This window comes from Stegastes partitus, unplaced genomic scaffold (genome assembly GCF_000690725.1).
Source record: "Stegastes partitus isolate 25-593 unplaced genomic scaffold, Stegastes_partitus-1.0.2 Scaffold1043, whole genome shotgun sequence".
Classification (NCBI taxonomy): Eukaryota; Metazoa; Chordata; class Actinopteri; family Pomacentridae; genus Stegastes; species Stegastes partitus.
In genome coordinates, this window is record NW_007578774.1 from 163,524 (window position 1) to 187,642 (window position 24,119).

The 24,119-nt window shown below is 41.2% G+C and overlaps 2 protein-coding genes across 4 annotated transcripts in view; one reads left to right on the forward strand and one right to left on the reverse strand.

The window, feature by feature from the left end:
- Window positions 1-1,113: 1,113 nt before the first annotated feature.
- Window positions 1,114-8,529, reverse strand: ccr10 (chemokine (C-C motif) receptor 10). 2 transcript variants are annotated; one of them, XM_008295396.1, is made up of 2 exons: window positions 8,345-8,529; window positions 1,114-4,439 (listed from the first exon to the last, which is right to left on the reverse strand). In XM_008295396.1, the coding sequence occupies exons 1-2, from the start codon at window positions 8,367-8,369 to the stop codon at window positions 3,316-3,318; spliced, it is 1,149 nt and encodes a 382-aa protein (XP_008293618.1). In that variant the 5' UTR covers window positions 8,370-8,529; the 3' UTR covers window positions 1,114-3,315. The 2 variants fall into 2 exon arrangements, with proteins under 2 accessions (XP_008293618.1, XP_008293619.1); XM_008295397.1 differs by lacking the exon at window positions 8,345-8,529 and having other exon boundaries at window positions 1,114-4,517.
- LOC103367389 (receptor activity-modifying protein 1) overlaps window positions 5,936-24,119 on the forward strand; it is a 19,592-nt gene continuing 1,408 nt past the window's right edge. Inside the window, exons 1-7 of one of the 2 annotated variants that reach the window (XM_008295395.1) lie at window positions 5,936-5,998; window positions 14,879-15,066; window positions 19,927-20,099; window positions 21,370-21,566; window positions 21,729-21,800; window positions 23,228-23,335; window positions 23,646-23,799. In XM_008295395.1, coding sequence (XP_008293617.1) covers window positions 21,503-21,566; window positions 21,729-21,800; window positions 23,228-23,335; window positions 23,646-23,799 — 398 coding nt within the window. In that variant the 5' untranslated portion in view covers window positions 5,936-5,998; window positions 14,879-15,066; window positions 19,927-20,099; window positions 21,370-21,502. Of the gene's footprint in view, window positions 5,999-14,634; window positions 15,067-19,926; window positions 20,100-21,369; window positions 21,567-21,728; window positions 21,801-23,227; window positions 23,336-23,645; window positions 23,800-24,119 lie in introns of those variants that run through there. The other variant, XM_008295394.1, reaches the window with a different exon arrangement.

Sequence of the window (24,119 nt, forward strand, 5' to 3'; positions counted from 1 at the left end):
GCTTACGTATCCGCTGAGGACCTTTAAAGCACAGTTTAATCTAAATGATAAAGGGGATTTCTGGAAGCGCTTCCAGCTGAGGAGCAGCGTGGGATCTGGACTAAAAAGAGACGCAGAACGCCTCAATAATTTACAGGAAAAATGTCAAATATTCAAAGTAGAACTCGTGACAGCTGGAGACTGACGTGGCGGAAAGGATCTTGAGATTAGTGAGGACAGATGTAGGCCGGGCTACGAGGGAGACGATAGACGAGTCCAGAAGTATTACAGATTATTTTACACCACTGGAACTGTTTATAGTGAGCTGAAACTGCGACGCGTTGGAAAAGGGACTGAAAAATTCAAATCAAGCAACCTTTAACAGAATCCCTAAAGTTATGTGTCGAGCATCCAGGACTTCCTAAAGCAGAGTTTGGACTGTTGCAGCAGCCATCTGAAGCAAAGCTCACTCAATACGACGCCTTTTTAAACTTTACATCAACCTTTTGAACCCCAAAACCCACCAACAGGTTTCAAAGACGTGCTAACGTCTTAAAAAGTCGACAGAATTACCGTAATGTCTGGACTAGAAGCCGCTGCTTTTTTTCACACGCTTTGAACGCTGCGGCTTAAACAGCGATGCGGCTAATTAGTGAATTTTTACGAATTTGCCTCGAGACCAAAGTGACCTTGAGAGCAAAAGAGAGACTGAGGAAGTGATGAAGTGATTCTGAGGCTGTTCAACTCCTGAAGACACTGAAGAAGACGACTTCAGTGGTTTTAGTGCAGGAGGAAGATGAAGATAGCGACTTCTCCTGGTAGGCTGCTGTAGTTTTTATTTTCTTAATCAGCTGTGTTACAGGAACTGTTCAGAAAAAAGCATTTACGTATTTGTGTATGTTACTGCTACGTATTTAATTTAAAGTGCGGCCTGTATACGTACAAAACTGGTTTTCTTTTTAAACGTAGTGGGTGTGGCTTATATTCAGGTGCTCTCTATAGTCCAGAAATTACGGTAATCAATTTATCTGAGACAAAAACCCTAAAAAGAGAAATAATCATGTTGACGGTCCTTGAACTAATCGTGTGTGATGTGCAGCAAAATAAACCAAATCTCAGCTTAACATTGTGACATTTCATCAAAATCACTTTATTGGTTTAAAAATCGCCAGAAATACAACATTTTCACGATCAGATTCTATAAAAAGTGAACAATCTGTCGCACAAATGAGGACCGCAATCAGTCACGTAACACAAAGTCAGAGAATGTTGGGCTGAGCTGCAGGCGGCGTTTCCACACAACCAGTTAAAGAAGAACAATAAAATACAAGTCTGTGCAAATAAACAAACAGCTGAGTCAGAAACACAACGTCTAGTGGCTCCTAATTACTATGCAAAATATGCAACTACATACATCTATATGTAATGAGCATGAAGTCACATCTAAATCCTCTGAGCAGATGGCGATATGAAAAGCCTCAAAACGGAGCCCTGCCTTCACTTAAAGGTTTTTTATTTGACAAATAAAAAAAAACATGAAGCAACAGCACCTTAACCTTTGACAGAATTTCAGTTCCTTGAAAATAAAAAAGCACTCGTGCTTGTGTTATGGTCGCTTGTGGTTGAGAAAACCCTGAAGTGACTCTGCTGCTCTGTCACCTGACGGTTGGTGAACAACACAACGGCCAAACAAAGTGTGACCAAACGCCACTCCCGTGTCTAATTCAGGCCGCTGTGGCGGATGACGACCAGAGATTGGTATCAAACCACAAGACTTTCCCAACAAGCAATGAAGCGCTTCGACAGCAGTCACCTGAAAACATTAACTTCAGCTGTAAACATGTGAAACGAGTAAACATTTTATGAACTACTGAACAAACACGTGGCTGTGGATACAGAGGAGGGAGGTTAAAATAAATACAATGAACAGCAGGCTCGCTGTGATATTTAAATAAATCTAATAATAAAAGCAACCATTCAGTCAAACGAGGCGTCGGCTGATAATTACATTAATTCAGCTTGTTGTGGAAAATGAGTTCCATCGTTCCACCTGAACACGAACAAACAGAGCGACGAGTTAGTCGTGTTTCTATTTGTCTGTTTAACTGACGGCAAACTAGAAATGTGGCCTCAGTCAACCATTTTGATGTAAATGTATTTCAATGTAAATATATAATCAGAGAATGCAAAAGCCTTTAAATACCATCAGTGTCTCTATGTACAGAATATCTACAGAGCCACAGGGAGGCGTGTTTGGCTCGAACAGTGGACGTCGTACTTATTGAACTAAAGAACCCAAACACACACATTCCTGGAACCGTTTCCTCCACTTTTTCTACCCCGATGAGGATTTTGACCTCCAACACTGAATTTTTTTCCCTTTTGAGGCCTTGAGCTCAAAACGACGCCTTCAGGTCGCTGAGGAGGCGACATCTGTTGAGCTTTGATGGTAAATGTCACCAAACTAATGAACTAAAAACTCATGTCTTTGTTTGTTTTGGGTTTTTTTTACATTTTTAAACCAGAAAGTACCGTACGGGCACAAACACTGAAAATGTCTCGTATCAGCACTGAAGTCATGGAAATATGTTGGTTTGTGGACATTCAGCTTTCTTTTAAAGACGGAAAATTTAAGAAGCTGGAATTTAAAATAATTTAAAAATTACTCAAACTAAATAACTGAATATCAAAACAGTTGGAGGTTAATTTGACTATTATTAGATTAACGGTTGCAGCTCTTGTGATGATTATTTTTTCTAAGTCGGTATTTTCCATCCTGATTCAAGTCATTTGTAGCTAAACCCAAACCGCCCACGTTCATCACAGAGGACGTCAAATACTGCAAGTTACATAAACAGAAATAAATTCATTGGTTTGTTAAAAAAAAAAACAGGTGTCAGTATGATTTAAGCAGTGAATTCAGTTGGTTAAACTTCACTAAATGGTTTGAACATTCTCTGCTTAAGAACCGATCAGTTCGTTATCTGATTCACTTTTCATCCACTAATGCCAAATATTTGTTGATTTTAGGATCCTAACTGTGAACATTTGCTGCTTTTGGACAGATAGTTAAACTAACAGGAAGCCAGTCGCTGATAAAATATTGATTAGTTGAAGCCTCCTATTATTATTTTGTGTTTTTATATTATTAGTCACCTGCCAGACAAAAGTCCAGTTTCTTTGTTTACACCGATTAATCAATTATCAAAAAAATTGTCAGTGAATTCGACAACTGATCGATGCATCGTTGCAGCTCTACTACACATTGAAGTCAAGACTTTCAAACATCATGACCCAGATTCTTCAAAAAGTGGTTAATCGTCCACTTGGGGAACCTTATTTCACTGCTGGATACTGAAACTTGATGGGAATGGCGGCGTCTTGGCTGGAGTAGCTGCGTTCAGGAGACGTTGGAGCCGAGGTGAAGGCCGGAGAGGACATGGAGATGGAGACGGAGGTGGAGGTGGACGCCTGCGACCCAACATGGCCGCCGCACGAGCAGCCCGAGTCGTGGACGAGCCTCAGCACATCCTTCCGGAAGCGAACGCCGACCAGCGCGTACAGGATGGGGTTGAGGCAGCAGCGGGCGAACGCCAGCGTGCAGGTGATGTACTCCAGCACCGGGCCGCAGAACTGACCCGCCATCTTACGGGACAGCACCACGGTGTACGGCAGCTGGAACACCAGGAAGATCAGCACCAGCGCCACCATCAGCTTCAGGGTTCGCTGCCGGTGCCACTGCTTCCCTCGCCGGTTAGCGTGGCCTTCCCACAGCACACAGGCGATGGAGGTGTAGCAGGCCACCATGACGAGCAGCGACAGGCAGAAGATGGCGATGATGGCGCCGTTGGTGGCCATCTTGACTCGTCCGCTTATTTGCATGCCGCAGTAAGCGTCCGACACCCCAGAGAAGAGGATTTCGGGCAGACTCAGGAGCACTGCGACGAGCCAAACCCCGACAGCTGCCACCTTCCCGGCTGTTAGTATCTGACTGCGAAGCCGGAGCATCTCCTGAGCCCGGGCCACCACCATGTAGCGGTCGACGCTGATGCAGGCGAGCAGCAGCAGCCCGCTGTACGTGTTGATGGCGTAGCAGGTTCGCATCAGCTTGCAGAGGGGAACCGAGAAGATCCAACCCTGGTGAGTCTCGACGGCCTGCAGAGGCAGCGTGAGGACCAGCAGGAGGTCGGCCAGCGCCAGGTGGAACAGGAAGACGTCGGTCATGGAGCGAAGCCGGAGGCGGCGGTACAGAGCGAATGTGGCCATGACCAGGCAGTTCCCCACGACGCCCAGCGGGAAGATCAGGCAGAAAACGCTGGTCTGGAACATTCTGATGAAGACCTCCATCTCGCCGGCATCACACCAGTCGGAGGACGAGTCGTAATCTTCGGGCTCGGAGCCGTTCGTTTGATTCCAAAAGGAGAAGTTCAGATTGTAATCGGGCATGCTGTAATCCATTGCTGGTGGGAGAAAAATGAAGACTTTTAAACATTTATCTTCTCTGAGAAGGACGGCATCAGCAAAACACAGTGTGAGCAGATCTGTTTTCTTTTGTTAGAAAACAAAAGAAGCCAAAATTGCACAAACTATCATCACTGCGGCTGTAAAAATACAGAGAATAACTGGATTGTTAACTTTCCAACTGCCCTCGAACTTGTCGTTCCATCGGGAAATGTAAAATCAACTAAATGACTTCATTCTGATTTAAAGCGTTGCACCAAAAACAAGAACTAAAACTAAAAACCTAATCATTCTGAAGCCTTTAGTGACTCAACAGTCTTGAGACAAACATGTGACCTTCTTGGGTTGAACTGCAGGTCGTGTTCACACAAAGCGGAGCAGAGACGAGGACCGACACACTGAAAATGCTTTTTCAAGTTTTGTCAATTCCTTGTTTTTTCAATTGCTGCAAGAAAATAATCAAACAAACAGCGCTTTTGTTTTTTCCTTTTTAAATTTTTATTATTATTACGTTCTGACATCCTGCATCTCCACATGGTCCTCCAGCTGCAGTCTGTCAGACAGAAAAGCCCTGCAGAGGACAGTCAGAGGAGCTGAGAGGGTGATCAGAGGTTCCCTCCCCTCTGTCCAAGAACTTCTCCAGAGCCGCTGCAGGAGCAGGACCCTGAACATTGTCAGGGACTCCTCACACCCTCTCCATCAACTGTTTGGACTGCTGCCATCAGGAAAACGTTAAAGGAAGAACCTCCAGAATGATCAACAGCTTCATGCCACAAGCTGTCAGAATGCTGAACTGCTGACACTTGTTTATTTAAATTGCTTTAAGTTATTGGATCCTGAGGAAACGTTCTCTCATCCTGCCTGTACTGCTGTGTACGTACAGCAACATGGCGATAGACTGGATTACTTTGCCACAGTGCCCAGAAGACAAGTTTAATTGCCTCAAGTCGACTCGCTTTTTAAACTTTCTGATACTTTTAAACGAAGTGTAACCGACCCAGAGGACGTCCTGCTGCACAGCCTTGTGTTTACTGTCATTTACAGTCAGCTTGAGCCCAGACGGAGTGTTTTGAAAGTCATGAGTCATTCTGAGCTTCTGCAAAAATTTCTGTTCAAAAACATGCAGTGTTCCCATTTACACAAAGCCTGAGCCGGTTTTTGAGCACAGTTCAGTTCTGCACTTCACGTCACGATATCAGGAAATGCCAACTGTTGAAACAATCAGGCTGAAAGTCAGAGAGCTGCAGCTCTGCGCCTCACTTTGAGTAAGCACAGAGATATTTTAGTCATTGTGCAGCCGCTTGCGTGAGACTGGCATCAGGTCGTTGGCAGCAGGGGAAACTGTGGGCAGCTTCCAGGTCGACAGATCAGTCAGTGTCGCGTGCTAACAGCCTTCATAACCAGTTTCCACAATCACTTTTTTATCATTTCATCTGTCACTGTGTGCTTCTGTCTCCTCTGAGGCGACACACAGCTTTGAATTGAGCTCTTTTATGACAATATCTTTAACTTCTTTACTTGTTGGTGGCGGAGAAACATTCAGGAGTTTCCCTTAAAGGTAAGATGAAAACGCTTTGTGGACGGTCTTTGTTTAACTCTTCAAGTTCATCTCACATAACGGGGCAGAACAACAGCAGGGTTTTCCTTTTCTACTCCTGAAGTGTGGCTATGAACGGAGGATCAGTTTAGTTTGGCACAAAGTACAGACTGGACCGGAACAATAAGCAAGAAACGTCCTATCACCGTTAATCTGAGTCAGGAGGAACGGTCACCTGTGCGTCTAATGTGTTAGTTTTGCGGCTGTGAACGAGGACGTTGGCTTCTGTCTGGAGAATCGATCATGAACACTTCATGTGAGAGTTCTAACTTAATCAAACTAATATTTCAATTAAGCTCTAATGTAAACTCAGCCGCGGTTGTGTTAAATACGCTTCACACAAAATCTCCGTAAGTTTTAATTTAATTTAGAAATACGAGAACATTTGTTCTTTCATCGGCCGATACGAAAAACAAACGTCTCCTGGAACAGAATATAAATCTGAGTCATGTGTTTTCTGTCGGGCCGCGACCCAAACCGCCATCGAACGGCATCAAACTGCTTCACCTCATGTGCAGCTTCAAGTAGTGAGCTCACATTAATTCACTGCATCTTTCTTTATTTGTAATTCTTCCTGCAATAATAATACTAATACTACTGTGACTAATAATAATAATAATAATAATAATAATAATAATAATAATAATATGGCAATTCTCTCTCTTCAGCAAATTGTAGTTTATTTGACAAACGCAGGATAAAGCAGCACCACGTGGATCAGGGTCACTATTATTTATACGACACATAAATAAGAACATTCCTGCGTGTTTGACTGTCTGCTGGTCCTTCTAGCAGAAATATGTTGCATGCCAGTGATTCCTCTCGTCCTCCAGATCTGACTCATCGGGTTCTTCGCTCTGCCTTTGATGCCTTCAAGATAAATTAAACGCTCGTCTCTGCCAGCACTAATTTCACTTCTTGATATATAGCAAAAAATAAATAAATAAAATAGAAGAATCTGGCAGCATGTTTTAACACTAAACATCCAAAAAAAAGTAAATATTGAATTAGGTTTTCTGTATTTTAACAGCTGTATAACAGTTAGTGTTGCACTTTCAGCGCTTTTATTAAAACTGTTGCCGTGTTATCTGTGAAAGTGACGGGATTAAAAAATAGCGGCACACACCTTTATACTTTTTCTTCAGATTTAAATGTTAAATACACACAATCTAGTCATTACTCGACCTACTTTTAGGGCTCTTTGAAATGTTTCTATTAATTTTTTATGAACAAAATTTTACCTTTCAAATGCACAACAAGGAGAAATAATAATAAAAATAAAATTGCATGCACGTGTGCAGCGTTCCTTCGTTCTGCTTTATTTCTGTTTTTTCTCTTCTTAAATCAGCCAGTAAACAACTGTTTTGGTGCTAAGAACAAAGTTTTAAATTCAGAAACCCTCTTTAAAAAAAACACCTAACGGCTTTGTCGTCGTCTGATTTTGGTTTTTGATTTTTGATTTTTTGCATAATTTCATTTCGATCAATAAATGGAGCTGCAGTCCTGCACGGCTCTCTGACACATTTCACTAACGTTATATTGCGTGACAATATCGAGAAACACTAAATTCTTTACAATCAAGCCGAAAGTGAAATCCTCCGTGGCGTAACGAGATGCTGCTGTGAGGTTTGAGTGGGCACAAGTTATTCTTTTAGTCACCGCTCACGGCCGTGTGAGTCGCTGGCTGTCGGCCATGTGGGACGTAAGGACGGCGTCACATGCCGGCAGGGTCAGCAGGAAATCACAGTCTTATTATTGTTTTTTAACAGTTTTCGCAAGTCGAGATTGTTGGAAATTAAGTTTATTCGTCAAAACGGATGTCAAAGATGCCTGAGAGGTTGGCATTCATTCCTGAGCTGAATGTAAAAATAACAGATAAAAAAAAATAATAATTCAATATTTAATTTCACAATCTCGGGCAGTTTTCTCAGGCGTGTGCTCAGGCAGCTGACAAGATTAAATAACCCAAATCATATGAACGTGAGTCATACGTGGGCTCAGATTTGTGATGAACCACAACCACACTGTCAGACGGCTTCGGAGATGAATCGCATTTAAACTAATTTCACCTTTAAATCAGCTGCTGGTTGTGAAGCTGTAAATATACTGTAAGTAAAAATGGTACTTTTCAGCTTTGGTGAGAACTTCTTTGTGTTTATTGTAAAATCTCCCTTTTTGTTTTTCCTACTAATTTGTTTAGCTGCATTCAAAGCTTTCTGCCTGCACACCTCACATCACGCTCCATTTATCTGCACTAAATGCTCATTTTAAATTCCCTGCTGGCCTGATTTTCTCAAGGTGTCTTACCTGAGCTGTTGGAGGTGTTCAGCATTTCTTAAGTGTGGCTCCGGTGTCTGTTCACCAGATTTGTGGGGCTGACTCTCTTTTAAAGAGCCTGTGGGGTAATCTCAACCACCTCCAGCCAATGAAACCCGCTCTGTGTTTTGCTGACCTCGCCATACCCCTGTGTTGGTTGTTTGTATCACTGGCGGATGTGAGCTGAAACTGTTGAAGCGTTTCTAGCGCTGTCATGAGTCTGTGGGTAGCTGATGATCTTTCAGTCTGTCGCTGCAACGGCACACTTTGTTTTAGTCTCTAAGTATGTGAACTCACTTTTTGTTTTTTTATAGTTTGGCAGTAATTTACCTGCGACAAATCCCAAATATGCCCTCAGAAGGAGACCGAATTCATTAAAATGCATCAAGCTGCAGGTTCAAGCGGCGGACAAAACGTGCCCGAACACACCTGGGTGTGACTGCTGAGTGGTACTAAAACCAGTTCATAACCTTTTCCTGACTTCTGCTGAGGTTACATGATCGGTTCAGGAGTCATTCAGACACAAGTTTAACTCTTCTCCAACCAGACGCACAGTCACACTGAGGAAACCCTCTGAAACTCGAGCAGTTTGTGGGTGTTTTATTTTTTATTTTTTTGCTCCATTCATTCTTCTTTTACTGCAAAGTCCTGCATCTCTGTAGAAACAGCACAACCATGACTAGAAGCAAAGACGCCGCAAAAATGTGTTTTTATGCAACGTTATAATACAACAGATCACAAAGAAAAAGGTGAATTTCTATGACAAAAGTTAGAAAGGAAGAAAAAAGAGTCAAATGTTACGCTGGAAGCTCTGGATGCTTTATTTATTTCCCTTTTTAATTGTCTGCCTACAGAAAAGTCCTGCTGGGGTTTCTCGCTTAGACCAAAGAATGCAGAAGTTTGTTTGTTTGTTTTTTTTAACGCAGTTCTGATGCTGTAAAAAGATCAATTTCTTTCATTATTCTATTGACAAACATCTGACATTTTTCCAAGGCAGTGAACAATGCTGGGAAACAAATGGTGGCTCGACATTTATAGATGTTTTACTATTTACTTGTTTACAGCCTCTACAAACGGCGCTCTGCTCATCAGCTGTAGAAAGACGTTCCACCGCGCCGGATGTGTCTCCAACAACTCGACTCTAACATAAAACTGTCCAAAACGTGTCCAAAGTGACATAAAATTACCCAAATTGACTCGAGAATCGTCCAAAATAATTAAAAAACTGTCAAAAATTACTTGAAATTCGACCACAAAAACACAAAATTTGTCCATCATGACTGTTCGAGGGATTTTGTTTGTTTGTTTTGGACAACTTTAATCCAATCTTAAGGAAAAGAAAGAAGAAATGGAGGCTCCACATACCACCGGTATCAGCTGTAGGAAGATGCTCCACCATGTTGGATGTGTCTCCAACAACCTGCTCCTCTGGTCACTGGTTCTGAGCCGCGCTGCATTTATTTATCGATCCAGTAGGTTGGATTTTCCTCTCAGTCTCTCTATCGTCTCCTCTCTGCCTGGTGAAACACTGCCTGCAGTTCAGCTGTAAACGCTCTAATTGCTGGTCACAGCTGATGCGAAAGGTTTATTTTTGTCAACTCTTTAAATTAGGGATGTTGAATAAAGAGATCCCTAAAGGTCACCGTTGTTTTCACAGAGCAGAGCGGCGACACATATGGAAACAAATTAGAGATTTAAAGGGAAAAAAAACATGTGTCATTAAAAAAAACAAACGCAGAAGAGCAAGTTGTTGGAGGACACATTCAGCACGGTGAAACATCTCTGGAGAGCTGAAGTGCAGAGTGGTGTGAAGAACTTAGAGGCTGTAAAAATGTAAATAACTTTGTGAAAACGCCGATCTGTAGCACGTGAAGGCGACATGTTTATCCGGTATCGTTAACACGAATCCCAGGTTTTTTCAGGTTTTTTGTTCAAGGTCTCTTTATGTTGGATATCACTCAGTCTGTAGACATACGTTTTCCAATATTTTCTTTTTCCCGTTTTCTTCCCCATCCCACCACAGTAACACAAAAGCCACATAGTTGAAGAACAAAGGTTCACAGATGTGCATCGCAACATCGGCGCACAAGCAAAATAAACAAATAAACAACAAACAGACAGACACTGAAGTTAAAATGTCATCTGCGTTTATATTCTCCAAATAAGTCAGAAGCGGCTGCCAGACATCAGAGCGTTTTTGTATTGATCCCTTTGTGGAATAGAGAATCTGCTCTAATGGGATACAGTACGTGACCTCTTTGACCCGCTTCCATAGCAGGGTTGGAAAATGTATATAAAGTAAATCACAAATGAAATGTTTTAGTTTGTTTTTTTATGATCCGTAGCGCTCGGCACAGAAGACACGTCTGAGTTCTGTCTCCTTCTTCGTGCTGGCTCTGGTGCAGGACTTTATATTGCAGTGAATAGAACAGAACAGAACTTTGGTGAAAACCTCAGGGAAATGTCTGAAAATGAAAATGAAGCCACAGTGAGCAAAAATGAGACAGAAACACCCAGAAACTACCCGAGGTTCAGATGGTTGCAGACATCGAACAGGTGCACACGGTGCAGTTCTGTAATGGAATCGTCTGGTTTCTTCGTGACTGGTCGATGAAAACTGAACTGGGTCCCAGTAGGTCAGTGGGTTAAAGTCAATGTGCATTAATGTGAAAACGGGATTCTTTTACTCTAATCGCAGCGGAGGTGACAAACAACCATGCCGAGCGTCAGACCACAGGTTTTGGTTGGCAGACCACGAGAAACACGGGTGCAGGTTGCTGCTGTTGGTGGGAACGGTTGGCGTGTTGACAGCAGGGCGAACATGTTGACAATCCTGATCCTACTGTGGTTTCCTTCGCTTCTTCCCTCGTCGCTTGTTTGTGTGTGTGGTCGATTCAAACTGGTGTGAAAGTGCTGACCTACTATTCAACCTGCGAACAACAATCAGGCTCAACAGTCGCTCACATCCTGGGCTCTGATTATTTCAGCTTTTAAAGATTAACCACTTCATAAAACACAAATCAAGAGCGTGAGATGATGTCTGTTCTCAAACCAACAGCAAATTTAAACATCTTTTGACTGAACCTTTGCTTGAAGATGCTTTTTAAAGACTTTTAAGAGCCCTGTGGTGGGTAATCATGTGTTTCTAAAGGTCAATAAGTAGTAAATTAGCCTTTTTCTAAACATTTTGTAGAAGCCGATATGCATCTAGGCGCGTATACATTTTTGAACAGTAATATGCTACTTCCAGATGTTTGTGTAAAACACTGCATGTCTCAGATTCTTTTTTTTTTTTGTGCATATTTTCCCCACTTTAATGTTTATTGCCCCCTAAACCTAATAACTGGCCCCCGTCAGCAGCTACAACTGAAATCAAGTGTTTTCTATAGCTGAGTCTTTCACATCTCTGTGGAGACATGTTGGCCCGCTCTTCTCTTCAGAACTGTTTTAATTCAGCAACACTGGAGAGTTTTCGAGCCTTTTCAAGGTCATGCCACAGTATTCAAGTCCACACTCTGACTCGGCCACTCCAAAACCTTCATTTAGTTTTTTTTAAGCCGTCCAGAAGTGGACTTGCTGGTGTGTTCTGGATCGCTGTCCTGCTGCAGAACCTGAGTGGGCTTCAGCTGGAGGTCACCAACTGATGGCCGAACATTCTCCTCCAGGGTTTTCCGGTAGAGAGCAGAATCCATGGTTCCATCGATCACAGCAAGTCGTCCTGAAGCAGCAGAGCAGCCCCAGACCATCACACCACCACCACCACCACCCCCATGTCATGTTCTTTATCTGAAATGTTGCCCAGAAGTCTTGGGGATCATTCAGATGTTTGTTTGCCAAAGTAAGACGCGCCTTTATGTTCTTCTTGGTCACCAGTGGTTCTGGCCTTGGAACTCTGCCATGGAGGCCATTTTATCTGAGTCTCTTCCTTATTGTTGAGTCATGAGGCCTGCAGGTCTTCAGATGTTGTCCTGGTTCCTCTGTGACCTCCTGGGTGAGTCGTCGCTGGGCTCTTGGTCGGCCGGCATCCTGGGAGGGTCCACCACTGTTCCCTGTTCTCTCCATTTGTGGATGATGGCTCTAAATGTGGTTGGCTGGAGTCCTTTAGAAACGGCTTTATGACCCTGTCCAGGCTGATAGGTGTCAGTTACTTTATTTCTCATCTGTTCTTGAATTTCTTTGGGTCGCAGCGTTTAGTTGCAGATCTTTTGGTCGACTTCATTCTGTCAGACGCGTTCTATTTCAGCGATTTCTTGATCGTTCCACTCAAAGATTCTCCCTCTGCTTTAGCGCCGCCCAAGATGACTGTGATTGGTTTAAAGAAATGCAAACAAGCCAGAAGGTTTTGGTTTGTTTTTGTTGCCACATAGCAGAATAATAATGTGGTCCAGTCGAACCATTCTCCACAGAGCTCGACTGTATTAAAAAAATAATAAAAAGTTGCATCAAAAATCTGGCAGCAAGGGGCAGAAAAATCCATTAATAAACAGCTACATTTAAAAACTGTAAAAAAAAAAAAATGTGGAAAATAACGGCAAATATCTGCAAAATAATCATATTTTTAGCTGTTTTTAATCCTGTAAAACTGTGATTCTATGGTCGCACGGTGTAAAAGAACAAATTAACATTTATAAAAATACAGATTTCTGATGTGGACGTGCTTCGTAGGGTTTAGACTATTATTCAGGCTCGAGTGTCAACTCAAAAAAAATGTGAGTAGCTCCAGTTAATTCATGATTTAACAAGAGGAGCAGCTAGTTTTTCACACAGGGCCAGGGAGGTCTGGATGGCCTTTGTTCCCTTAAAACATTAAATCATCATTTAAAAACGTGTGTTCATGTTTTTAAACATCTAAGTGGGTGAATTCCAGACACTGCATTTCCATTTTTCTAACATTCTTTTGAGGAAAAGCTGCAACTAAAACAGAATTTATTACGAGTGAATCATAACGACCCACCAGGTAGGTGAAGCTGCCCTCATTTAACACTCATTTATGAAGCATTTAAAAGATTTACTAATAATTAAAGCAGCATTAATTACTGAATAGAACAAAAAAAATAGAACTCCAATCACCAAACTGTGTGTTAATCATTGTTTTTAAACATCAGACTCAAAATAGAAGTAAAGTTTCAGGAGTGTTTCATGAAGTTCAATTCGTCCAAACAAGATTTTTTTTATCACCTTGTAAATATAATGCGTAAAAGTATTTCTTTCCACCTTCATTTTATTTTTTTTGCAGCATTTTCAGTTTCATGTTCAGCTTTTGACCATAACTTGAATTTCACACTTCGTATTTCTTCATGTGAGAGTGACGCTGCTGCACTTTTTGTTTTTTGTCATCATTTATTTTGAATCACTGATAAATGCTCAGTTAACGTCCTTGAATGTGTTTTTGTTAATTCTATTTAATATCATGTCACATTAGTGGGAAAAGAAAAAAGCAGGAAGTGAGAAGCTGCGACCAGATTATTTGGGCGTTTTTTGATAGTTATTAATTAACTTGTGCAGAAATAAATCACTTCAAATACAATAAAAAATATACTTTAAATTCTGCTCGACTCATCGGAGCATTTCTAACTTTTGAGCCCATCAGGTGGTTTTTAAATCGTATTTAGTGTATTTACTCATTTTATTCAGTTTTTCTCACTTAGTTGCAGCTTCCTGTATTTATTTTTATTGCATATTCATTGACCGACCTGTTTACACGCAGAAACATCTGTTCAATCGTCTGCACTGAAGCTGTTCTGCCTTAAAGTTTGCTTTTATATTGGTGCAGATATTTTTTAAAGGTTTAAGGTGAATTGATTTTTTAAAGTCAGGCTTCAGTTTAGCGTCTTGTGGGGAACAGAGGACGGCATGAATCCGTAAAACCTCCGACGCGCAGATTAAATCAACGCACGTCCAACGCTGTAGCCTCTGCCATTCGCTAAATGTATGTTCAAATAATGGTTTTAATGTGAAATCCATCATTTATTCAGTCCTTCTGTATTTATAATCTTCTGCCCCGCCCGTGTTTGCAAACAGAGAGGACAGGAAATGTGAAGATTATACATGTGCACATTTCTGACAACGTCAACACATGAAATACGTCAGTGCTGCTGTACTGAGCTGCATTTTCTGATGAAGAACCACTTTCTGTGTAAACATGACAAACCTTTAGCCAGCAGTGCATGTTACATAAATGTTCTGTTTGACGCCGGAAACAGCAGTTTAAATAGATTTCTCTGTTTTTTTTAATGCAGAAATAATCTCTCGTGTGTTGTGTATTTAATATATATTTAAACAGCCTTCTGGAAAACAAGTCTGGTGTTGACTGTGATACGCTCAGATTGTGAACATTTCTTCCTCAGTCGGTAACAAGTGAAACAAGTGGGCTTTGGTTTTTGCTTTCGGGGACTTTTCTGAATCGGATCACTTCAGAAATTGTGAATCCTGCAGAGATGACGCTGCACTTTTAGTGTTGTTTTGGTTCTTGTTAAATCATCATTTCCTATAAAAACTAATGTAATGAAAGCTTTTTTTCTTCAGGCCAGACTACGAGCACCGAGCGCTGCAGCAGCAACAACAACAAGCAGAAGCCGGCTGAGGTTTTGTCGCTCTGCAGGCTTCATTAGAAAGCAGCTGTGCATCGACTTGAAGCTTCCTTCTGCCTTCACAGTGTGTGATTGTGAAACAAGAAGGTGTGAAGAGAGGAGGGCAGCGAGTCTTCACATATGGTGAGGAAAAAAAATCCCTTTCAGATCAGCTGAAGTCGGTGATATTATTTAAAATGACAAACGGCCGGCTGCTCACTTGAGCCACCGGAGGGTGAATTAAAACAGACTTCAGCACCAGAAGAACTCAAACTCTGGCCTGTTTGGTTCATTGCTGGATATTAGGCCCAGAAAACCAGCTGCTCTTTATTTCTGCTTTTGCGGGCTTCGCTGTTGACGGCTGCTTAACAAGCGTGAAGCTCTCTGAGGAAGTGCGTCGATACAAATACGGAGTTGCATCTACAGCAGACAGGTTTTTTCACCTCTTTTTTTTAAAATGTAAACCCCTTTTTTCATCGTATAAATGTAGGAAAAGCTCATTACACCCAGAACACAAACTATTTCTGGTATTTAGCGCGATCGTTCCATAACATTTTATCAGACACATTTTGTCTCAGGGTCAACTCTCATAATTCAGCCTTAACACTGCTGTGATATCTCATATATGTTTTCTGAGTCGTCTCGATGCCTGATACAGTCGACTGCGGGCAGGTTTACTCTGAGTGGATCGGTGGTAGCTCGATGTGTGGGCAGCTCACACTTCTGAGTTTCTGTGTCTGCTTTGAGTCAGTCTGTCTGAAGTCTTTCCTACAAACGTCTTCTAGCAGGTCAGCAGGAGAAACGTGTTCCTAAAGATGTTAATTGTCCAAGAAATCTGAATTACTGGAAATACTGCATGACTAACACATCTGAAGACACACAATAAAATGATATAATAACATATATATTGTGTTTGTAACCCTGTTTACTGTAAATCTCTGCAGCTGTTGTGCTACAGAAAAAAATGTTGAATTGTTTTTCTAATTTGACATTTGTTTTCATGTTTATTTATTTTCTTAAGGTCTTATACAAATACCATTATTATTATTATTATTATTATTATAGATGTCAACAATAGAATAAAGAAAATCTTTCAACAAAAAAACTGTCTGTCCTGTTTTTTTTTTTTTAAGAAAGTAGTTCAAAAAAATCATTACTTGATTAATCAATAATTAAACGAGTAAATATAATTTCATTTTAATTTTAATTTCAGCTATTTCTCCATCAAATGTTACGTCGATGTAAAAAAGTTTAGTTTAAGTGTATTTTTCCTCAGCTGCTATCATTTAACTGGTTAAACGTCAGATCATAAAGTTGCATGAAAAAAAAAGTCTTTGTTTACCAAAAGAAACCACAAGAAAACAAAACTATAAATATCACACACGTTCTCATATCCTTCTACATTGTTTGATGTTTAAATTTGATTTGATTTATTTATTTCTGCTTATTTTTTTATCCCTTTCTCTCTCTCATATATATATATATATATATACATACTCATATATATATATGCTTATTTCTTGTGTGTTTTATTCTTTATTCTTGTTCATCTTTTTAATATTGTTTCGCTGTGGAACAGGTGCACAAAGCCTTTCACTGCATCTTACATCATGTGTATAACTGTGGTTGTGACAAATAGAGGACTTGAATCCTTCAATCTCTGAATTTGACTGTAAATTTATATTTCTTTTCTTGTTTTTACTGGTCTACTGTATTGACATCGGCAGAAATTACAATTATTGTACAGATATTTGCAGTTACTGTCACTGTTTTTTATCTCTATTTTTTGGGCTTTTTGCCTTTATTTTAGTGCAGTAGAGATAGACAGGAGAGGGAGAAGAACGGGGAGAGATCCACAGCAAACGGTCGTGAGCAGAAGTCGAACCCACAACCGTAGGTCAGGGAGCTCCAGCCCGGTTCATGGGTCGCCCCTATAGCTCGATTAGTGGAGCTACAGGGGCGCCCAGCTGGTTTTTATGGAATAGACCTGGAAGATCTGCCAATATGGGGCTGCAGATATTTCTAGACAACCTTAGAATAGAATAGAATAGAATAGAATAGAATGCCTTTATTGTCACTATACACATGTACAATGAGATTAAGAGCAGCTCCTTCAGTGCCATATAGAATAAAGTACAAAATAAAGAGCAAAAAAAAATAGAAGAGATTTAAGTATAAAATGAGATAAGTTATATATATAGTGTACAGTATAAGTTATATGTACAGTATGATTTAGAAAAATATTGCACAGCATGGTCAGAGGTGATATTGCACACATTTCCTATTTACACTTCATTTATGTTGAGTATTTTAATTTTTTTTATGTTTTTTGTACACTGAGATGCTGACAATGAAGTTTTGACTTTGATTAAACATTCAGTTTACATGCACTGAACCCATTCTCCAGCTAAAACCAGGTTTCTGACGAGGGACAGACGGGTCATCGTGGCCGATATTTGGCCTTTTTCTGTAAATTATTGGCTAATTATTGGTAAACTAAATGCACCCCCTCTTTGTCGAGCAGAGACTGTAAAAGCTGTGCAAGAAACCAGGAGGTTAGCTCCTCTCGCAGTGGCTAAGGCTACGCTAACAGCTAGCAGCTAAGTTAGCAGGCAGCCACAGATTAACCTGAAACAGAATCTGGACAACAATAATTAATGTTAAGATCTTGGTGAGCAACAAAAGTGACAGAACAGTGACGGATTAAGAAAACAGAGCAGAACAACAGGAAACACACTGATCAGTTCATCTCATAAACAGAGCAGAGTGTCCTCATTTAATCGCTCCTCTCTCTGTTTTCCATATTCAGTCCCTTATTAAAGAAGAAGTTATGAACGACCGGTTCTCTGCTGTCACATGCTGTTCAAACATTTCGTGTATATTGGCTCTAAATATCAGCTACTGGCCTCGCTTGGTGACATACAATCCCTATTTCTGACATACGCTGACTTGCACAAACACAGAAACGTCCTAACCAGGATACTCTCGTCCACTCAAACCCACTCAGATAACCTTCGACATGCTGCAGACGTCTGAATGCCAGAACTCGGCTTCCTGTCTCCGCCGGCTGAGGTGAAGACAGGCGCCATTACAAAAAGCTCTGACATCCTGCACATTAAAAACCACAAAACACAGGACTTTGTTGTTTTTTTCATACTTCTGGGTGTGTGTGTGGCTGTCTGGGGCATACACACTTTAAATTACCTTTACAAATGTGCATGAATTCACCTGAAATTTCGCTGGAAATACAGTAAAAGTTTCACACATTTTTTCAGCGTCTGCATCCACAAATCAGATCTTTGTGCGAGGCCACAAGACGCTGTGTTTATGTGCTCTAAGTCTATCTTTCAGGCCGCGCCGGCTTCCTGATCGTCCGTCCAGACAACCGCTTTCGCTGCTGCTAAATGAAGAAGGAAATCCCAGAGCATTTTTCAGCAGCTATCCAAGTACGTACAGGAAATTGGGCGTGCTGCCTCCGCTCGCCGGCTTCACCACCAGCACTGGGACAGTCCCACCACAAACCAGGAGCTGCAGCGCTTCGTATTAACGTGCGTTTAGGAGGAGCGAGGACATACCAGCGCTTCCCCTTATTCGCTCTGCGCGGCGATAAAACGTGAAGCTTGTTAAACCACAGCAGACGACTGAAACTAACACACTCGATGTTTTTCACACTGTGCAAAACTGTGTCACAAATGTCACGTTTCACCTCAAAAAAACGCTCAGCGGTTTCCCGAAACAGGAGGAAATTTGTTGGTACAGGCAGTGCATCAATACGCATTTGGTTCTGTGGTGAGTATTTGTGGCTGCAGGAGTGTAGGAGCTGACCTGGTTCAAAACAAACGGATCTTGTAATTATTAATTTGTTTTTATCAATCTATTATCAGTTTTTTCTTTAAAATTTACCAAAAGCGTCATCTTCAAACGTCTTCTTTGGTCAGATCAACAGTCCGAAACCCGAAGACGTTCAGTTTAGCGTCACGTGATGAAGAAAAGCAGCGAATCCTCGTGTTTAAGGAGCTATAAACAGCATGCATTTGGCATTTTTGCATAATGATGTGCATCAACATTGGCTCAAAGTTAATACATAAATGGACTGATTGTGGGTTTTTTTTAAATCTTCCTTCCAACCACAAAAAAAAAAGTTTAAAAAGACTTCTTATTGTTATATTTATTATATTTGAAAAGCTAGAAACAGCACATATTTGTTTTTTGTTTTCTTAAAGTGAATAAGAAAACCTTTGCACCATCAATCTTGGCTCAAAGTGAACACATCAAGCTTAAAAAAAAGCAGGATTTTAGAAACACGGAGGTCAACAGATCAACTTTCCACCTACAAAGTGCTCGATTAATCTCCGTTTATAATACGTAAAGCTGTTAGTAACTATATCCAGTTTGCTATAATGTGTGACGAAGAAAAACTGAAAACATCTGGCACGAACACATCGACATCGGCTCAAAGTCAATACATCCAACTAGACAGAATTTTAGAAATTACGAGGTTAAAAGGTCAAGAAAGGTTCGACACAACAAACTCTGATATGTCAAACTATTGTGAATATTTTTAGATCAGGAAAAGCAGCACATCCTCATATTTGGGGAACAAGAAACAGCAAATCTCTTCTCTTTTTTTTTTGGCTGAAACGACGACTGAAACCAAAACGTCGACTCACTTGCGGCATGAAAGTGATGTTTAGTATATTGGTGAATGGCAGAGGAGCCCTATGACACAACATGACATATGATGCTGCAGATAGACGCCTATACTCAGAAATGATTGCTATCAGCAGCCTCATCGCAGCTGCAGCCGATGTGATCAGTCCAAGAGCTACAACACTGCTGATAAACGACACCCACGCTTTAGCATGATGAGGCTTATGGTGATTTCCAACAGCGTCACATTAACTACTGTAGTCAAGTCAAGATAACAGGACAGTATTTTGATATTCTAATTGGTATTCTGATGATTTCATATCATCCTAATTTGTCACATGATCTGCTTCTCAGAGGAACCATGCAGATCCCGTCACATATGCAGCTAGCCGGTCCTGCCTGGTGTTTCCCTACCTGCATGGTGGCCGGGGGGCTGTTACGGTGGTCCTCGGTGCCATTGGGCTGCCTCTCGTCCCACAGAACAGTTGCACCACCTTCAAAAGGATCAAACACGTTGGAATGAACAAGTATGTTCCTTTTGCTTCTGGTTAATTAAATGTTTCAGGCACTTATCAAGCAGAAATGTCCTCTGTAGGGGTGTCCCAGTCACGTCTTTTGATCTGTTAGAGCCATTTAATGTTGGATTAAAAGAAGTTACCAATAAGACTCTTGTTTTACAGTGCGGTATATGCGCTGTAGCAATTATTTTATTCTCCTGTTATGAGCAAAAAGGGACACATTCTGAAGCATTAGATACAGCTAGTGCTCATTTCCAATGGTGACGTACCCGGTTGTTCCACCAGGTGGAGCCTCTAATTGTTGGATACTGTGGCGTCGTCAAAAAGAGAGGATTGTGGGCGTTTAGCTAGTAAAGAGCCACCATGACAAAGACTCTGGAGACGCTTAATGACCTCCAATCTGAGCTCATGAGTTTGAAATAATGTGGGAACCACTAGGACAACGGTCATTCCACCTAAATTCACCTCATGGCTCCCAGATGACCATTTAGAATTGAGTTGAAAAAAATTGGGGATGAAAGTTTATCATTAAGATGAAGTTTTTGGGGCATAAGTCCACAAAAAAATAATGAAAAAAATTCATGACTTTGGTTGAAAATATCTAAAGTAGTATTTAAGGTACAGACTTCAAATTTGAGGACATATTTGCCCTCTGCTAGAGGCGCTTAAATCCTACAGTACAGGTACCTCGATGCATATGCTGAGATTCTACGGTCTGTTCAATGGAAGGAAATATTAAGACCGTCTTTGTACACCCGTAAAACAGACAGGATTTACATCAGAAGTCTGAAATATTTGCGTTGCATCGTCCAGTGTGCGATGTTTCCCACTTTCATGAAGGCGACACATAGAGCCTCTGAGATACTGACCCGCAAAAATGGTAAGTGTCACATTTTTGCTCAACGAATGACAGATTACACTGACACATAACTGAAGTCATTTGAAAGAGAACGTTCCTGACTTGTTGTGGTAAAAAATAATAATAATAATAAAAAATCTAACTGTGATCTTTTTTCAGGTGAGTTCATTTGGGCTAAAAAATGCAGATGACTTAAAAGCGACCAGTCAAAATAATGCGCTCAGCCCTAAATCTTTAGTTCTAGCTGGTATTGGTGCAACAAGGGATCTACTGATTATCAACATGGAAGATCACGTTTATCAGTACCATGTTTCTAACAGATATATGAAGGCACTTTGTTAGCTCTGATGCTGCCATCTGTTAAAGTCCAAGCTGCCGCCCAGTCTACATGTTTATCAGCATCTTTCATCACCGCCACAGAACTGAAGCACTCATGCACGTCCCCACGGTCAGATAAAGAGGGCTGGGCTTCTCCTTTAACCGGCCGAGCCTTCAGACGTCTGACCTCAGACCTCGGCTCTGGTCGGCCTCGGAGGTTGTGTCATCGCCCACCATGATCCTCTACCTGCCCTTCGCCGCTCTCATCCTCGTGTCTCGCGTCGCATGTGACGCTTCAGGTTCAGTCGGCATTTCCTGTTTTTTTTGTGTTTGCTGCTTGTTGCCGTGAGTGCTCATTGTTTTCCCCGTGTGTGGGATTGAAGAAGGAAAAAGTGGCAGCGAATGAAAGTCTTTTTTTTAAATCGCTTGCTTAAACTCGCTGGTTGAATCTGTGTCTGCAGGTATTGTGGATTTACAAGCGCTCAACGTCACAGAGAGGAATCAAACATTCACGTTGTCCCAAGACGTCAACAGTAAGTTCTGTTGTTGTTGTTTTTTTCTTTCTCAAACAACAGCCCACAATATTCTGTCATCGCTAGGGCTCGAACTATAATTACTTTCATTTTTGATTAATCTGCCAAAAGTTGTTTGTCCATAAAGTGTCTGTTATAATCTCCCAACATGTTCACTTTACTATTCTAAATGACAAACTCAATATTCACATGTAAGAAGAGCAGCAAATGCATTTTTAACTTAAAAAAAATAAAAATAAAATCAATTCAGCTGCCAAATAACCATCTGTCAGTTGACTAATGGCTCAATGAAATATTCACATGTGGATTCAGAGAAGAACCAGGAGGCCGCTACTTCTGGCAGAAACTATTTTAATTTGTCAAAATTGTAGTTAAATTAAATTTCTGCCACTATTAGTCTGTAAAGAAAGGCAGGCCGTCATGGGAAAACATTTTCACATTCTTATCCTGAAACTTTGATTGTTTTCACTTTCTGTTTTGTGCAACAATTGTCTTGGTCTCACCTGTCAGTGTGTATCTGCACCGGCAGATAGAACCACTCAGTTGTTAGCTCAGGTTAAATCTGACATTAAAACGTTTTTAAACCTATTGTTGGTCACCGTCCTGCCTGAGTCAGTGACGGTGACTGAGTGGAGATTTGTCCGTGCACAGCAGCCTTGAAGTGTCAATTGTATTTGTATAGCGCAGTTAACAACACACGTCATCTCACAGCGCTGCATATTGTACAGCATAAACCTTACAAAGCTAAACAGAGAACCCGGCAATCCAGAGGTGCCTTTGGACTCCCTCTGAGCAAGCAGTTGGCAACGGTGGGAAGGAACCAAACTCCCCACCCAGGGAGGGGGGCAGAAAACCAGAACCAGGCTCAGGGAAGGCGGCCATCTGCCTCGACCAGTTGGAGCGGTTATAAACTGTCCACCTCTAAACTGCACGAATCTCTGCATGCACATCAGTCACGCTGCAACACTCGCCACAAGTAAATCCTCCGCTTGTGGGAAGATTTGGTAAAACGGCAACAGAAACAGCACAAAGCGTCGACTTTCTGCATTGTAATATGAATAAAGGACAACGTCTCTAAGGAACTCGTCGACTCACAGGGATGAAAATGAATAACTGGAAACTGATTCATAATTTGATCAGTGAAAAAATGCATTAACTAGGGCTGAGACTTTAACACGCTAATACAGATGAATTAATATCAGGGGAAAAAAATATTTCTGACATTTTATTGACCAAATGACTGAGATTAACAAATTATTAACAAATCACAGGGTTCAAAATGAAATGTTGTGTCACACAGTTTATGAATCTACTCTAAAGTGAGAATAAAGTGGTGAAAAGTGAATCTGTCAGGAGGAGAAGTTAGAGATTATTTCCTCGGCAAACTGATCGTAGCTGAAACAAACTGAATTGAATTCTTCTTGCAGATACAACAAAACCAAACAACGCGACGTCCAGTTTGTTTGCAGACAACAAGACTCGGATTGAGGATGAGCTGGAACGCAACGGGACGTCTGCAATCACAGAGGAGGACGGTGAGTCGCAAGACTACTTATTCTGCATGAGGACAGGAAACCCCCCGTTCTTATCAGTCCCTTTAAAGTTCCTGTTCTTAGGAGGTTGTGCATTAAGCAGCTGAAACCTTAAAACTGTGCGACGAGCTACCAGCAACCCAGTTTCACTTTCACACAAAAGCGGAGATAAACACTCGCTGCTCGACGAGCTCGTAACTTCTCGGAATAGTATTTTTCACAGCGAGACACTTTAACTGATGTAGGCTAACAACTTAGGCTTGTGTTTGTGTTTGTGCGTCCCTGTCTGTTCATGTGTTTGTTTACTTTGCAGAGGGTTTCCAGGAGCAGGAAAATGAGTTCCCAAGCCGACACTGTGATCAGTACCAGCTGGTCCATTTCAGTCACAACTATTGTGGAGAAAATTTTCACCAGGAAATGAAGGCAATCAGCAGCGAAGAGTGGTGCATCCTGGAGAACGTCATCAGGTAGTTCACTGGCTTGTCTCACACCGATATTTGTTTTATGTGTTTCGATTTTTCACTTTCAGAACCTTCTGTTATGCTTTTGAAGCCTTTCTTGAAAACACAATATTCCAAAAGTTTGACCAAACTTTTTGTTGCCATACTTACAATCAGTTTTATGACCGAGTAGGTGTTCACATAGAAGGGATTTGACAGGATTGTGGCTCAACACAGCAAATGAGACAAAAAGACTAAAAGACAGCAAGTGTTGTAGGTCAGATAAACAGAAATCCATGACATCTGAAGTAATAAAAGAGTAACAGAAATATTTACAGTGTAGTGAC

Coding starts and splice junctions, on each gene's coding strand:
- ccr10 (XM_008295396.1), bottom strand. CDS start 8,369: ATGCTGAACACCTCCAACAGCTCAG. Junction 4,440..8,344: donor GAACACCTCCAACAGCTCAG/GTAAGACACCTT, acceptor TTCTCCCACCAG/CAATGGATTACAGCATGCCC.